General features: G+C 42.6%; 1 protein-coding gene across 2 annotated transcripts in view; it reads right to left on the reverse strand.

The window, feature by feature from the left end:
* Window positions 1–1,935: 1,935 nt before the first annotated feature.
* Efna5 (ephrin A5) overlaps window positions 1,936–18,134 on the reverse strand; it is a 285,965-nt gene continuing 269,766 nt past the window's right edge. Inside the window, exons 3-5 of one of the 2 annotated variants that reach the window (XM_021217831.2) lie at window positions 9,255–9,320; window positions 8,679–8,759; window positions 1,936–2,881 (exon numbers count right to left, since the gene is read on the reverse strand). In XM_021217831.2, coding sequence (XP_021073490.1) covers window positions 2,760–2,881; window positions 8,679–8,759; window positions 9,255–9,320 — 269 coding nt within the window. In that variant the 3' untranslated portion in view covers window positions 1,936–2,759. The remainder of the gene's footprint in view (window positions 2,882–8,678; window positions 8,760–9,254; window positions 9,321–18,134) is intronic. The other variant, XM_021217832.2, reaches the window with a different exon arrangement.

Consider the following 18,134-nt stretch of genomic DNA (forward strand, 5'->3'; position numbering starts at 1 on the left):
AAGCATATTGTCTACTGGCGTGGATAGTTTTTCTTTTTTCTTTTTCTTTTTCTTTTTTAACTTAATCATTGGTGGCATGGCAGTGAAGTAAAAGGGTCTAATTGCACAGTGGGGAATGAAAGACAATGGCAGAGAGGGCCATGAGGAATTCATCATTGGTTAGAGACAAATGCTAGAATCACAGAACTCACCATTTCTACAATGACATTAGAACCACTAATGTCGTTAGGACTAACTGGAATTACCATAGGATCACTTGGTGTCCTTGACTGGAGTACATGCAGTATTATCTTGGTTCTATTGATCCATCTTAGAAGGGATTTTTTTTTTTTCTTTGTCCCTTTACTGAAATCCCACTAACCCACAAACCTTGTAACTATTAATAAAAAGAATATATCTGGATATCACTGAGAGTGTCGAGCGCATAAATAAAGGCAAAGGAATCCAATGCTTTGAAGAATCTGTTTCAGGGGAAATGGTGGTGCCTTCTGTGATGAGACTCTGTTACTCCAAAGAAGTCTCAGATGTTGGGAGAAGAGGGGAGAGGACTAACTATATCTTTGAGGCTGGTGACTCCGGTCACATGGTTCAGGTGAGAGCAGACTCCAGTTGCCTCCACTCCAAAGGGACCAGGTAAGTTAGCCCAGCTTACATTCCAACATGTGTACAACTCTCTAGGGCACAGTTCGTTCACAGCTGCCTTCCACTCACATATTTTTCTAATTTGAAACCACTCACAATTCTAAGCAATTTCCGATCCGTGAAGTCCATCTATATTGTGAACTCTTTTTTTTTTTTTTAACATATACATCTTAAAAACGAATATATAAAAAATTCCATATTTTTTTTAAACTGGAATGCTTTCAATTTTCCACATTACATGATCATTGCATTTACTGACTTGCTTGCTTACAAAGGCATGGTTTCTATTGATGTCGTGCAATAGCAAAAATAGGCTACATCACCTTTCCATTGGTCTGACACTATTCCCTGTCTCACTTTTGGCTTTGGGATTTAAAGCTCCTGACACCCCATCAGGAGACCCCCCACAGCTTGTGTTTCCTGGCAATCAGCTGGAACCAACCCCTCGGCCATGCTAAGTTTCTTTAAACAGGGTCATCCCGTGTTCATTCTTCTGCCCCAAACCCTACTATGAAACAAGATAACCCCCTGTGTTTCTAAATGTACCAAGGGATACCACTTTTTCTCACAAGTTTAAATAGGACAAGCATATATACTCACTCTCAGCATAAAGTATATCTAAATAATGTATTTTCTATTCTAGTGGATTTTTTTAAAAAAATATTTTGTCAAAGTCTTTGGGACTCCATCTTGTTTATCTCCCACAGATAAACACGTGTTCCCCCTACGCTTTAGGCTGTGTCAGAAAGGGAAAGGATAGAACATCAACACTTGAATTTCTTATTCCAAACTTTGGAACTTGTATTCCAAATTTCCCTTTAGCCCTCCCAAGTAGTGCTGACTGACTCTCCTGATGATAGGGGTCTATGTCTGAGTCCCCTGTGGTGGTCACGGAGCAAGGAGCAGAACGTGGGTATCGGGGTGGGAATTGGGGAAAGGCCACAGCACACTGGAGCTCCAGCAAAGCCAAATCGCATCTCCTCTGGCCAGACTCTCTTTCCTTGTACATATTGTCCCCAGAGGAGTAGCCAAAGCTATTCCACTCTCTACTCATCAACCCTGGCTTGGCAGCCTTGGGGAAGGTCACTTTATTCATAAAAATGCCTCTTTGAAGTCCTAAAAAGAAAAAAAAAAGTTGTAGCACCATGGTGAACTGTAGTCAAAAGAAAAAAAAAAAGAAAAAAGAAAAGAAAAGAAAAGAAAAAGAAAGAAAGAAAGAAAGAAAGAAAGAAAGAAAGAAAGAAAGAAAGAAAGAAAGAAAGAAAGAAAGAAAGCAAGCCTCAGGTGCACTGCCCGGTCACTATAAAGTTAGAGGCACTCACACCTCCAGCAACAGATGGTTTTCTCAGTATCCACACTTCCTCTGTATTAGCATCCCTGCATCCTCTGTATTAGCATCCCTGCATCCAACCCTCCTCCCGGAAGAAGAGGCTTCTTCATCACAGCCCAAGTTTGGCTGGCCAAAAAGAAAAAAAAAGAAAAAAAAAAAAAAAAGCTTTAAGACAGTCCCATTTGATGAAATAAAAACTAGTATCTGAACCTTTGAGAAGCCTGCTCACTTCCACACTCCTAGAGGATGTGGGATAACAGTATGCCTATTCTTAACTCTGCCCCCTCTGGACCCGACAGACCAACACCATGCTCCACACAATCCCCTTACTGTCCTGACCGTGAAGGCATAAGTATGGTAGAGGAGAAGGCACCCCCTCTCAGGCCTGGACATTATAGGCAGCATCTGCCGCCATTCTTTCTTGTGTGCATATGGTCGACACCCTGAGCCTAAGGAGGTGAGCTCTAGAAAATGCACAGGAGGCCGAGACCTGCGGCTGTCACTCTGACAACCTGGCATTTTTATCTGGACTCCATTTAATTGGGAAGGGGGTGAGAGGAGTCAGGGGCAAGGGCTAAGGGTAGGGTGGGGTGAAGGAGGCAGCAACTAGTTTACCCCCCAACAACCCCAAGTTGTTGCTTAGAAATCAGGCTGGAGGAAAGAAAACAAAAATCTGACATCTGCCAAAAACCAATAACAAGTCCCTTCTTGGGATGAGCAGTTAGGTGGATCTCTGGTGTTCCAAGACCCTGACGTTTTCTGTGACAGGTGACGGGAGGAGACTGTGCTATAATGTCAAAAGCATCGCCAGGAGGAACAGTAGGATTGCCAAAAGGCGGCTGGGTATCCTTGGTGTCTGTGCCGCGTTCTCACCGCGGGATGGCTCGGCTGACTCATGTACGGTGTCATCTGTTCAAATAGAAAGCACACATTCCAATGAGATTTCACATCCTTAATAACTCTCCTGCAGCAGCCTGCTGTTAACAGACCTCGCCACCCTCTGCAAAGTAGGGTAATGAACCCTGTGCCACCATTGACTTTCATGTCTGCATAATCACTCATTATTTACAGCAAACAAAGGAGAGGCAAGGGAAATTGGACTTCCTTCACAATATTTATACTCTGCCATGAAACTGAGGGGGAAACTGTGCATACAGTGTAATATTCACTGCAGAAGCTACTCAGATTGGCTACTGGTCAGATGTACTTTGCACAAACTGGGGAAAGCACCTTTAAGCCTGAAGTTACTGTGGGCGGAAGTAACAGGCTGGAAGGGAAGGGGAAGAGTTATGTGGGCATATTAGTGGTTAACCAGACCAAGCTGCTCATTCTTTCTTTTAGGCATTTCACAGGATTAGTGTTGAATGTTTGCTTGTTTGGTGGTTATGTGTATTTTCAAATGTGAAAAAAAAATTAAATGCCAAGACAACAACAGTATTTTAAATAAACTATATATAATACCCAGGAAACTTCAGAAATCCCATACCCACTGGGCTGCCTACAATTAGGAATCAATTATGGTACTATTTCCATTACAGGCCCTGCATCTCCCAGATTAAATTACTTGAACTTGACTATTCTTATTTTTATCAGGAGGAGGCTTGGCACATAAATTATCAGTGTGGATGCAAATTTTCCTCTAAATAAAATGGATTAAGTGAGTTAAGCTTCTTTTATTTAGCTATAAAGTGTTCTACGAGGCTGCCTCTGACTCTGGATCGCCTCCCTGATCTGCATGATTAACAGGCTTAACTTTGAAATGGGAACTTTGCAGTAATTAGTGCCCAAAGATGGATTGGAGGCCTGCCCATGAGCCGTACGATTCTCTAATGTGGCCCATCTCCTTCCTCCCATCTGGCCTAGCTTATGCTTTTTAGCCCAGATGACCTCTGGACATGTTTCTGGAGCTGACAGTTGGCCTCTGAGCAGATTTCATTTCGCCATCAGGGGGACTTCCCGTGGGAAGACAAGAATTGCTACTTGGGATTTGCTGACTGGTGAACAGAGAGAGCAGTAACAAGTGAGACTCTACTACTTGTTCTCAATTATGTAGACCCCACAAGATAATCCCTGACATCCTTCAGTGACCTATTTTGTGCCTCTTAATAGACTGTCTATTACTTTAACCTCATGTATATTCACCTACCATACATGTCATAATAAGGGTATGTTTCCTTATTGCGGAAGAGTAATATTCTCTATTATATGTCCTAAAGGGAACTCTTTTTTGGCTCACACTCTCTGGAAGTTTCTGCCCTTCCCCTTCACATCCCATGTGAACTCAGAAACATGCCTTCTCAGAATTAAAGTCTTCCGCCCCAGAAGGACCTTATCATTTCAGTGGGTCCTGGTGGAGGAGCCCCTGCGGCCCTTTGTTTAATCTGTTCTCCTTTCCTGGATGTGAACAAACCCGGAGAGATTGCTTTTAGCTTAGGAGACTAGAAAAGGTTAGGAAGCAAGAATAGGAAGGTAAATCCCACCCAGCGTAGCCGAGTGAGTACGTGCGGGCCCTCATCCTTTCTCTGCTCCTTTTTCAGCCTTGGTAATGCATTAATTAAATCTGTAGTTAACAGGAGGCAGAAGTAAAGGCCCCTAATAGCCCTGAAATTAAAATCCAAATCACATTCTTAAGAGCACCAATATGGTGTCAATCAAAACAACGGAGCACTTCAGGCTTAATTATGAAAGAACCATAAACCCTGAGGATTCCACAGCTCATTTTGAAACATCACTTATATTTATACACCTGAAATTACACCACCTACTGGGGTTCTTCTCCACCCTTTTTGCAATAATACACCACTCAGTCTTTCTCCTTGCGAGGCTTGGAAATGTACTGTTAAGAAGATACTCAAGCTACACTTCTGCAGCCTGGGCAGGCATGCAGGGCAGGACTTCACCGCTTCTGCGCCCCTCGCAGTGGCTCAGCGAGGGCTATCCATTGTCCCAGGGTCACTCAGCTCAAGGCACAGTGAAGGGACTTTGGGGAATAACTGAATCTTTGTTCTAAGTGAAGCGTTAAGTTTGAGTGGACCCTTTCAAACCTTGTGTCACAGATCATGTTTGGAATTAGCATTTCTGAGAGCTGCGTTGTCCGATATTACTTTAGCCTCAAATACATTCACCTACCACACACACCATAATAAGGGTATGTTTTCTTACTGGGGAGAATCATACTCCCCTGTGTTTCCCTCAAGTGAGAAAACCCACTGCATGCTCTTGATCCTACAATATGATGTTCATGAGTCGGGATTCTGCAAGGTATGCTCTGATTAAAATAGGTCCTTGATGGGGAACTCTATTCATCACCATCGTCACCCACACCCCTTACCCCTGATACTGAATAAGAAACTGGCTACCATTTGGATAACTGGGGAGGAAATTTCAGAATTCTAAGTTGAAACTCCTAAGGGGGGGGAAAATCTATCCTAATCAAAATTAAACCTACATATGAGAGATTATTAATACTTGTAATAGTGAGTGTGGCTTGGCAGAAGAAAATGTTCCTCTTTAGAAGCCAAATGGAGTCTTGCCTCTTAGTTACAGGATTCCGCCACACAGGGGTTTCAGTGGTTAACTGAGAACACTAATGACATTTTGGAGCATGTAATGTGGCATATGTCTGCCCTGAGATCATCCTGCATCCCTGAAGGTAGGAAACTGGCAGGCAGAGTGTGCAAGCAAACAATAAAGACAAATGCATTCCACAGACAGGTGAATTAGAACACATTGCTGAGAACATGCAGTAGAACCTTTCAGGCTTGCCGGGTCCCTAAAGCCTGTGTGTACATCTAGTGCTGGTGGAATCCCTAAAGCCTGTGTGTACATAGAGAGCTGGCTAAAGGAGACCACTGTTAATTGAAACAGTCAACAGAGTGGTGAAAGAACAGCAAGTGTGACTGACAGAATTTTCTAGAAAATAAAGAGAAACACTCAAATCTGTTAACATATTCATATTACCAGGTAAAGTGACTCAGATCCCCCCCCCCATGTTATTGAGGATGCTTGCCAACAGTCTCTTAAACACAGGCAAACACACAAATACACATTTACTAAACTACATGCTGCCAAACTTCTATCAGTTAGTTATATGGTCATGGATTTGGGGCCACTGTGAATGAAAAGTTCTGTATGAGGAAGAACTTCTTTCTTAGGAGACACTGACACATGCTCATGTGTGAGAGCTTCTTAACGTTTGTGTTTATCATTAGTTGAATTCAAAGGAGCTTTTCTTAGCAACAGAACAGTCCTTGGTATGCTTCTTCATCACACCATACACATAAATGAGAGAGAGAGAGAGAGAGAGAGAGAGAGAGAGAGAGAGAGAGAGAGAGAGAAAGGAAGGAAGGAAGGAAGGAAGGAAGGAAGGAAGGAAGGAGAGTAAAAGGAAGGAAGGAAAGGAGGGAGAGATGGAGGAAGAAAGGAAGAAAGGAAGGAAGGAAGGAGAGAAAAAGGAAGGAAGGAAAGAGAGATAAAGGAAGGAAGGAAAGGAGGGAGAGATGGAGGGAGGAAGGAAGGAAGGAAGGAAAGAAGGAAGGAGAGAACAGGAAGGAAAGAAGGAAGGAAAGAGAGAAAAGGAAAGAAGGAAGGAAGGAAAGAGCAACGAAAGGAAGGAGAGAAAAGGAAGGAAGGAAAGAAGGAAGGAAGGAAAGAGAAAAGGAAAGAAGGAAGGAAAGAGAGCAAAGAAAGTACGGAAAGAGAGAAAAGGAAGGAAGGAAAGAGAAAAGAAAGGATGGAAAGAAGGAAGAAAAGAGAGAAAAGGAAGGAAGGAAAGAGAAAACAAACAAACAAACAAAAAGCATGAAATCTCTCAGGTCTCTAGAGAGGCTCCAACTTGCTAGTGAGGCAACAACTGACTTTCCCTGCAAAATGAGATTATGAGAAATTCTTCTCAAAATTATAGTCCTGGGCAACTTTATAACAGGCCTAACCTGCTGGTCATTCTACTCATGACTTAGTCGCTAAGCTAAGACAGGTCAGTGCTGTCTCTGAACACCTACCCCCCTAGGAGGGGGGAGAGGCTGTTATTGTTACCCTGACAGTGAGAGCCAAGGGTATCAGTTCTGACAAGCGGAGTAGCCTGGGCAGGTTTCCTTGGCCATGGGAAGAGGAATGCAGATTCTGTAGCTTGACAGAGCTCCTGTTTAACTTGTCCCTATGGTGGTCATGTCCTCAAGCTTGAAGTCTGGTCCCTTGAAAAGTCACAGTAATGCTTCTGGTTTTTCAGGACACAATTAAAATGTCTCCTATCAGCACTCACTTCTTCCTCCTATCTAAAGCGGCTAACTGATCCCTGGGGAGACATTAAGGCCTCCAAAGCTCATTGTACACACCTCTCATTTATGCTCTGGGTGAGGCGCCTGCCTTAGAAACCGACTAGAGTGTGTGGGGGAAGGCCTGACTCTTCCTGGCAGCCACAGCACTAAAGCTATTGCATGTCCCGAGGCATAGCACTTACTCAGGCTAAGTGTCCCTAAGGCTCATTGACTGTTATCCCTATAACAAAACTCAGAGGATAAAGTGGACTGAAAACCCCTTTAGTCTCTAGAACTATAACAAAGAAAAGCCCTACTACAAAACTAAACAAACAGACAAACAACACAGAGACCTTATCATATCCATAAGGGGACTTACATCTCTTGGTGAAGAGGAAATAATTTTCTCTGTAGATGGTCTCTAAGATGGTCATGGGAGATGGATAAAGAAAACTGTTAAGATCTACATAGGTGGATGGTAGAAAGGAAGACAGGAGCGTCTACAAACTGGCCTGCCACCCATCAGAATGGGTTTGTTTGCATTCAAAAGCCAGGATAAATTCATAAGCAAATGAACAGCTTCTCCCAGTCTACACCATCCACTACACTCTAAGTGGTTAAATGATTTTTTTTTTTTCTTGAGACAGGGTTTCTCTGTGTATAGCCCTGGTTGTCCCGGAACTCACGTTGTAGACCAGGCTGGCCTCGAACTCACAGAGTAAAATGAATATGCTTGGGGCCTTTACTTTTTTACCCTGATGAGGAAGTTTGACTCTGCGTGTCAGTGGCATGAAAAAAATAATTATCTTTAAAGTGTGTTTTGTCTGAGTACTCAAGAATTACTCCTGACCCCAGGAGCTCCTGCATCTAATTGTGGTGGCTACAGGATTGCATGTCTCCAGATCAACTGCTATCAACAACAGGATAAATAATACTGAAGTGAAATACACATTTTAGGTCAGTTTCATTGATGCATGAGAGAAAGCTAAAGATGTCGTGGAATCAGTCGCTATTTTGTGCAGTAATTTTACTGCTTTTATCCATGGATTTGGATATTGTTTTAAGAAAAAGGAAGAAAGTTTCATAAACATGTACAGTTTTCTGTCTTGTATGAAAACTGGCTTTATATGTACTGTGATCCATTGACACACATGAGGTTGTGGTAGAAGGCAGTGGGATTTTAGTATTCTGGTAGGGCTTCTAGATTAGAATAACTGCTTCCAACGGGACCCATGTCCAAGAAAGAAAAGTGGTACTCTATCTAGCATGCACTACACAAAAATACTGGAGGAATGAGATAGAAGATAAGTAATATTAGCAAGCGGCTAGCAATGGGCGGAAGCAGAAACAACGGGAGCATGCACGCATGCAGAGAGGAAGAAAGGAAAACCAGGACTAAAGCATCGGAGAGAGATGCGTTGGTTAACAAGAGATTCTCTAAGCATACTAACCTGCTGGTTCTAATGAATTTTCTACTTTGTCGTTAACATCGAAAACACGATCATGAACACCTATAGTTTTCATACAGCTATCTATAACGAAAATAGAGATAACAGCCAAATATGTTAGTGAAGACACCCTTAAACTCCCACTTCCTCTTTTTTTCTTTCTCTCTATCGTTTCCTTTTATTAATGTAGAGATTGTTTTCTTTTCTTTTCTTTTCTTTCTTTCTTTTTTTTTTTTTTTTTAACAATCCATGGCATGTATCCATGTGCCAGTATCGTTCCCGTTTGCTGTGTGCATGGACAACAGTCTGAGAAACAACAAGTTAGCAACTGCTGGGTCCTTCGATACACGAAATAAAAAGCATCATGAGGAATGAGGGAAAAAAATATGATGGAAAACTCAAACATGGATGTGGATATACAAAACAGGTACCACACACGTCTCGACAGTAAAAAAAAAAAACCAAAAACAAATGAATAGATAAAACAGAATGGAACAGAATTTTTACCGCTGTGAACCAGACCATAGGATGGAGCATGCGCAGTGAGGGGGACCCTGGGAAGCTCTTTCTAGAACTTACTTGTTGGTCTCACAAAGACTTTGAGCTTTAGACAGGACCTTCTTCCGTTGTCTGGGATTGCAGAGGCTGTGGGTAAGGCAAAGAGAGAGGGCAGAAGAAAGGGAGAGAATAACAACTCATTACTCTTTGTTTTACACATGCAAATAAATGCTCTACTCATACTTTTTCAGGATATACACTTGTCTACATCTTGTCCGGAAGTTAAAACAAACAATACTTTCCAGACTGAGCTAAAGGTGACTCTCATATCCCATCTTTTTTTTTTTTTTTTTTTTTTCTCTCTCCCCAAAACAATGAAGGAAGACTCATGCAGGAATGTGGTAATCTATAGAAAAATGCTTAGGACTTCTATTTCAAAGTCACTCCCCTTTCACTTGATCTGCTATCAATTTTCTCTAAATCGGGAGGGATAATGCCTGAACTCGCTTGCTTTGGGAACAGCTCCTCAACCACAAGGAAAAAAAAAAAAGAGCCCAGCAAAGCCCACAGTGAGAGTGCTGTCAAAACCCCTAACAGACAGTTACAAGGCGGACTTCAACTTGACCTACTTCTGCTGGGGAGAGCAGAGCTTTGTCTGTCCTGAAAGCTTGTCTGTCAGTGCTCCGCAGGTAATTCAATTAGAGGTTTTACTCGAGAATTTGGCTGTGCTTTCTATATGACTGGCTGAGCCCAGTGACTCCACAGCACTGTTGTGAGCACAATATGCTATTGAGAAAGCACTGTGCTACATCGGCATGTTTATCTTCTCTTAATTTTCCACAGAGAAGGATGGAATTAATAAAGTTAGGTTTAATAAAGACACGACAACATGTTTCAAGTTATAAATCATCTGAGGAGGAGACTTTCTTCTCAGGATAAGATCATACACTTTCCCTACTTTTAAAGATTATCTCCACTTGGTACACACGCCGAGTAATGTCAAAGGGACCCTGTAGGGCAGTCAGACCATCAACAGCCACATGTGCTTACTAATGTTCTCTAGAAACAACAACAACAACAACAAAAAAAAAATCACAGAAATGAAGGCCACATACTCTCTTCCCTGCTTCAAGTGGTTTCTTTGTTCAGCAAAGCAGCTGACATCAATCAAAATGCACATGGCTTAAAATTAGTTGAGGAATCCTGAAAGTGACAAAGAGAGAGCCGGCATTTCGTATGCCTCCTCTCTCTTCTACCTTCATGTTATGCTTCATGAGGAACTCAGGGGAAAAAAAATTGCTCATTTTGGGGCGAGAGTGGAGCTCCAAACTTCTTGCATGAACTTCCTCATTTACGGGAGTTACAGGTCCATGCAAATCTCCTGCAGAACTCACACATCCAACAGCTAAAGGACATGAGATACTAAAGGACCACCACTGTCACTATTCAACACCTGCTGGAACTCTCGAGACAGAATACGGAGAAAAGATGCTTCTGGCCCTCTGCATCTATCCCGTTCTCCCTGACAGGCAGTTAAGAACTGTTAACAGCTGGCTTGGCCGCAGGCTCCCATTAAATCAAAGTTGGGAAAACTCCCCCTACTGACATTAGCTGTAACTAGTGTGTTATTTAGAGCACAATATTTTTGCACTCTGGTTTGATCCAGGAAAGGGCCTTGCTTCCCTATGGGCTTCCACTGCAAGTGCACACGCCACAAATACAGTACATGCAGGTGACACCAGTTCCTTATAAAGCCCCTGGTTACCCGTTAGTCATGAGAGGCGGTGGGAGAACTACCATTCCACTCATCTGAGTTGAGATAAACTTACTTCTTCAAACTCTGTGAGCTTGTTGTACCACATGAAAATGACTGATGTCAATATGATAGTTCAAGATGCGCAGGCTCAAAGCAGTGTCAAATGTATAATTGCCTTTATAAGGGTTTTGGGGTTTTGTTTGTTTAATGGAGGTTTTTCAGACTTTTACCAAGAAAATTAAACCTAGGACATCAAGTTATTGCAGAGCATATCAAAGAAACTACATAGAAGCCCATGATGACACACAAGGAACACTAAGGCAATATCTCACCAGCGCACAGACAGGGAGATGAGCTTCCTTGGCTACTGAATAGAGTGACTTCTTCTGTGAATTAAAGATCCCAAATGTACTTCTACACAGTGGAAAATAAGGGTCCAGTTTCCCCTTCCTTAGTTACTCATCTCTAACAGTAACGGGACTGACCCCATGTGATACTATTTGGCTACTGACTTTAATCCTTTGAAACATCTACGCACAAAGAATATCCATACGTGATGCACTTTGTGAGTTCCTTGCACATTTGGAGTCGAGAAATTAGAAGTAGGGAAAGAGGAATCATTGAAACAAAGAAAACCTCCTCGCATTCTCCCATCTTACGGACCTATTTTATGAACTATTTTATGGGCCTTCCATAGGCCCCAGCCCTGGAAAGTACTAGCCAAAACACTAAGATCTATAATGGAATACAAGGTGGGAGCCTCTACTTTCTCCATCTTTAGAATACAATACTGATGTGACCATGCGGGCCCGGACTTCACTTACTACAATCTCAGAGACCCACAGTTCAACCTTTCCAGGAGCCTCATTCCCTTGGTCTTTTAGTGCTCAAATAAGCTTGGCTCAGCATTTAATCAGTGTGGCACCTACTCGGGACACCGCATTCCTGGCCCCCTAGTTAGTACTTAATAAGTATTTAATATTGCAAACGCGATATAATAAGTATTTAATATTGCAAACGTGATAGTCACACCTCAGGTCACTATTGATCTATCGATGGAGATAAAGCAAGAGTGCACTGGCATCAGGCGTGGTGTAGGCAGCTTCTGCAGTAGTTCTTAATGTTCCCACTAGGCACCCTCAGAACCCCCATCTCCTTTCTGTAATCCCATCCACTTGAGGGTTGCTTGGGTTTAGTTTCTTGTGCCTCATGAACAGAACGCAGCACAAGTTAGGACTCTTCACCTCTGTGATTATGCCGTAAAAGCTGCTGACCTCTTTCTTGGAAATACTCTCCTGTGTGTGAAACAATGCTCCGTATTGTGAGATTCACACTGGAGAGACCCCACAACAGAGGATGGCGAAGAGAACGGGAGACACCGATGATCCTTAGAAAACACATCGGAAACTGAAGCTTACTAACAACCACATGAGTGTGTGCGAGAAAGACGGTCCTTCTTAGCTGAGCCTAGAACTCACTGTGGCTTTGTGAACTGAACCTGGATTGCTGGCTCAGAACTAATCTGATTGTTTTAGACACAATTAGACAGCTGATGTAAGGGTTTTACAGACAGACCCAAGCGATCCCCGTTTTCTCACGGTAGCATCTTCCGCTCCTGGTCAACCCTGCCTCGCTCCGCTGAGCTGCTCACTCTCATTCTGTTGCTTGGCCTGGACAATTGCATCACTGACTAGTTTGTACTTCAAGCTACCATTACAGGGCCTCTTGAACTAATCTGAGAGATTGGTAATGCTAAGTGGCTGTTAAAGAATATTTGCTCCTGTTCCAGCATCTAAAAAACCATTTTTCATTTTTTCCTTCTCGTGCAGCTGAGTTTGTTTTTCCTCCACGAGGAGAAACAATCTGTACTGCCCTTGAAAATACCATGATGCCTCAGTTCAACTCCAAATTCCTGGGTGAAGCCAGTGAGTTTTGAAATAAAATGTGAACTTGGAGCATAAGAGAAACTTTTCTCAGCAAATCTAGGGAGAAAGGTGAGCTTTAAAAGCATCTTAAGTGAAAGGACTTTAAAAACAAATAAATTAAAGGTTCTCTGATTATTCAGAAATACCCATTAGTGATATTTTATACAAGTCATCATATTAAATAAAAACATCTGCAAGTTCAGGCTGCTCCCAAGCCCTTGGTGATCAAAGCAGGTCTTCTCTGAGACCCAAAGCCTGTCAGAAAAGACAGACTCTCCAGTTTCTTTCAAATTTTCAGGTCCGAGGCTATGCTCCTTGGTCATTTCCATCTTGGTCTAACTTCACCCAGCCCTGTAATTCCAAAGGCCACAGTCTGCCTCCTGTTCTGAATCCATGTCCATCTGGATACTCTGAGAAATTTTACTTCTAAGTATAGCCAGCCACACTCTTCTCTTTCAAGGCCCGGGTATGTATGTGGTCATTAAAAGTGCAGGTTTCAGGCCCTGCTTCTCAATTTGAACAAGTCAAAAGGAAAGATAGGTTACTCTTAGCAGGGCACAGCTTTTCTCCCTGTAGGGTTTTTCATGTAGTTCAACATACAACACAACTATATGCAAATTAGGTAGGTAAAGCCAGAATTATACATTATTAATTCAACAATAAGTGCAAAAAAAAAAAAAAAAAAAAAAAAAAAAAAAAAAAAAAGCCCCTTTTAATCCCGAGTCAGTACTGGAAATGTCTCCCAGAACATAATGAATGAATAAAATCCATTCTCTATATGTGGGGAGACGGTGGGGAACAGAAGTGGTGGGAACCAGAGAGAGATTAACCAGAACCATATGCACTTCTCCTAAAATGGTTACCAGACACACAAAGTGAAAAAAAAAAAAAACAAAAAAACCCGAACAAACTAAACAAAACAAAATAAAAACCAAGTTAGGCCTCTTCTTGGGGAAGAATAACCAAACTTAGTGGTTAGAATGGAGTATATCTCACCTATTATAGACTAGACCTAAGAGAGGAATTTGTGTGACCTGGACTTGAACCCAGGGCCTTATGCATGTTAGGCCAGTGTTCAACCAGTGAGCTATTCCCCTACCCCCCAAGCTCATCTCATTTCAATCACAGCCCTGGGTTTGTGGTCCTCATTCTGTATGAGCAACCACAGAAGCCTGCCTAATTTGCCAACACATTTCACCTCTTGAAGCCTCAGCGTCTCAGGGCTTGATATCACGGACACGTCAGGGTCCAGATGTAAACACTGGAAAGGAGGTTACTGGGTCTAGAGGCCTTGGAGATAGTAAAACCGTCGTACACATATTAGCTTCCTCAATATAGCTCGGGGGGGGGGGGTAGTTCTTTTATTCTAACTAGAAGGTGGAAAGGGATGTGTTCCCACGATATAACAAGAAAGATCTAAAAGACCCATCCTCTAAGTGAAGACTTTGTTTCCACACCAGGAGGCTGTAGGGGGAAAAATAATTAGAGTACAGTTCAGAGGAAAGGAGAGAAACTAAACTCCAGCTGGCCAGCTGCCGAAGAAGGAAGGTGAAAGTGAAAGGAACGCTCCGCCCATCTTGCCAGTGCCCTTGACCTGGCTTTCTAACCCCTCAGGCCAACTTTCTCACCACAAGCTAGCATAAGTGGTAGGCAAATTCCAGCAGTCCAGTCTCAGAAGATCAATTACTGTTCTTAGAAAAAAAATAAATGACAAAGACAAGGTCTGTTCCACTGATTTCCAGAAACAAATAGGGCAAAAATCATCCTTGTGTACACATCTCTATGATATGAAAGCAAATTTCTATTGAATTTTCAAAGTTCAGTGACAATCTGTTTCTACTACAAAGGGCCTCTAGTGTCCCTTATGTATTGGTCTTTACTGAATTATAAGCAAAAAATAACCTGGAGTTTGGAGTACAATTTTTTTTAAATGTCCCTAAAAGGAGCATTTCGGCTTAAGGAAAATATGTTTTACAACAGTTTAACTAACTCCCCGCCTGTTACTCTAGGCTTGAGCCTCCCTCCATGAATGAGAAAATCCACTTAGCCACAGAAGGGAAAGATGGAGAAGACAGCATTTAGATATAACTACCCTTTAAAATCACCAGGCACAATGAAAATAATTCCTTTTATTGTTAGTTGTTCGTCTGAAGCCACGGAACACCTTTGAGCAGATAGAACAAAGCTGATTTTTCTATCAATAACCAGTGTCCCAGCAAGTCTCAGAGGGAGCCTGACTCCACGCTTCAGCATTTAAGGGACTGTCCACACCCAGAGGGCCTGGTGCTTCTTTCCCTCTTCCTTATGGTAACTTTGGTGAACCTCCTATACCAGATAGGCATTATCTGATAGTAATAAGCAAGCGAAAGCATGATCGGCAGAGTCATTAGGAAAATATTCTGCAGCTAGAAGCATGTAATAATGGAAATGACAACAAGAGCCCAGGCAGACGGCAGAGTGCTTGGTATCTCAATAGAGGGATGAATTATACTTCTACTCTGCAGGTCGCTTGGATACCTATCACCTATCAATGCATGCATGCATCCATCCATCCATCCATCCATCTGTTCATTCATCCATCCATCCATCCATCCCCCACTCATCTACCTACCTACCTATGGGAGAGACTGTTAGCACAGGTCCCTCTAATCATTCACTGTATTAACAGGAAGTAAGCACTAACTTAGTCACTAAGCCAATACAAGTCAAAGCAGTCCTCGTAGCAGTGTTACTATTTCTTGAGCCTCTTATCACCCCTCTCACACCTGTGGTAAAGGTACTAGGAGAAACGGGGTGTGGTGATATCAATGGGGGCACAACAACGCTCAGCTTTCTCTCAGATTCACACACCTTCTGGCCTTTCCTTGTGGCTTTGAGTCAGCTGCTTAATCTGTCTATGCCTCAGTTTCCCCGTGAGCCTCCTCTTCTTAAGAGGTTTAATTATGACCCATGTTAGAGGGCACATAGTGCTTTGGACAGGCGCGTGTTCTGACCCTACAGATCTAGAATATTATTTCGCCAGGACGGATACCAATTTGCTTTACTCCTTCCTCAGCACAATACTAATTTATTTTTTACTCTGTCTGTCTGTCTGTGCGAGTGTGTGCGAGTGTGTGTGTGTGTGTGTGTGTGTGTGTGTAATATAGGTTTATGCATATGAGTATAGCACCCACAGAGGCTAGAAGAGAGCATGCAGATCCCTGGGAACTGGAGCTAGTTACCTAATAGAGGTGCTGAGCACTAAGCTACCTGGTCTAGAAAAGCAGCAGATCCTCATATCCACTGAGAGCTAGACCTCTAGTTGTGAATACAAATGGGGGGGGGGTAGGTGACAGAGAGGTGCTGCGTGGCTCTTCACAGCTGACACTAGCTTCATGCCTGCTCTCATGTCAGAGGCAGGCAGGGTCTCATTACTGTGCAACCTCCTGCTTCAGAGTGGTGTGTTTTGGGGATTACCAGCACTGTAGACTAAATTCTACCACAGTTATATCTGCATTGTTTATGTATTTGGTAGGAATGTGATAGGGATGAATGTGCGTGTACGTGTTCCTGCATGTGTGTGTGTGTGTGTGTGTGTGTGTGTGCACGCGCACGTGTCTGTGTGTGCATGTGCGCATGTGAGCACATTCATGCCACTGTGCACTAAAGTTATAGGGAACACGTAGAGAATGAGAAACAACAGTAAAGAGCCTCTTGCTTTCGAAAAGCAAGAACACTGACTTCATTTGTTTATTTCTGATCCATTCTGAGTTTGCGAGCATGCTATTAAATTAGGGGCAAACAAAAGATGGAACTACGGATTCCCCCAGAGAAGCAGCCAGGCTGGGCACACAGCTTGTCTTTACCCTTGAAAGGCTTGGGCCAGAAATGGTACCAGAGAGATCAGCCAAAAGTGTCGGACCGGGCACCTCAGCATGCCCTCACCTGCCCGGGTGTGGGACTGCGTTGTCAAAAATCCTTTTGTAAAATCTCGGCGACTATCTATCAGGGAATTCTTTGCTTATTTTTCTTTACCAGCAGGCCATGTTCTCCATAACTATTCCTCTTGATGGGAATAAAGGTAGTACCCATTGTAGGCAGGAGTACCCTTTGGCTTGAGCAATAGGGCTACTAATGAAATGCATGTCAACGGTGTTCTCTCTGACAGGCTAATTTTACCGAGGAGGGAGTTATTTACGGACCAAGATTGCACAGTTTATTTCACATTAAAAAAAAAAAAAAAAAAAAAAAAGGAGTTTACTGGGTGTTGTGTTTTGCTTTTGTTTTTGTTTTTTTTGTTGTGTTTTTTTATGTTGACATGGTAACGGAAATCAAAGTCTGGGGTCTAAGCTCTAGTTCACTCTGATNGGCAGGAGTACCCTTTGGCTTGAGCAATAGGGCTACTAATGAAATGCATGTCAACGGTGTTCTCTCTGACAGGCTAATTTTACCGAGGAGGGAGTGCTACACAGAGAAACCCTGTCTCGAAAAACCAAAAAAAAAAAAAAAAAAAAAAAAAAAAAAAAAAAAAAAAAAAAAAGAGTTTACTGGGTGTTGTTTTTTGCTTTTGTTTTTGTTTTTTTTGTTGTGTTTTTTTATGTTGACATGGTAACGGAAATCAAAGTCTGGGGTCTAAGCTCTAGTTCACTCTGATTGTGTGTTCATGGAGACATTTCCAGTAAGGATGGCTGCATTCCCATCTACCAGCCCACAGCAGAGCAGCTATGGGCTTACATCATCTGGTCCTGCCTTGACTTTCTTCTCTCTCTCTCTCCTACTCTTTCTCCCTTAAGGGTAGTCCTGACAATATTACCTCTGATAAAATCTGTCTTCTAACTCACATGACCTTTCCCTTCTCAAAAGTATATCCTTCCTCCCCACCCCCACCCTCCCATCTCCGATGTTCTTCTCGGATCTTATAGCATCCGTGTCTGTCTCCTTCAAAATATATATAACCCGTTCTGTGGTTCTGTGTTCCATTAGAACAGGATATTGCATCTTTTCGCTGTTATTACAATTCCACAAGAACAGGGGCTATGCCAGGTGTTTGGAATTGTGGCGTCTACTACTTTGTTCACAGTGAATATTCAATCCAGATACAAAGATGGGGCTAGGGGTCAACAAAAGCCTACTCTGCAGCAAAGTAACGGCACTGACCATCTATGAAACAAAGTAACGCACTGACCATCTATGAAACAAAGTAACGCACTGACCATCTATGAAACAAAGTAACGCACTGACCATCTATGAAACAAAGTAACACACTGACCATCTATGAAACAAAGTAACGCACTGACCATC

Source organism: Mus pahari, chromosome 18 (genome assembly GCF_900095145.1).
Source record: "Mus pahari chromosome 18, PAHARI_EIJ_v1.1, whole genome shotgun sequence".
NCBI lineage: Eukaryota > Metazoa > Chordata > Mammalia > Rodentia > Muridae > Mus > Mus pahari.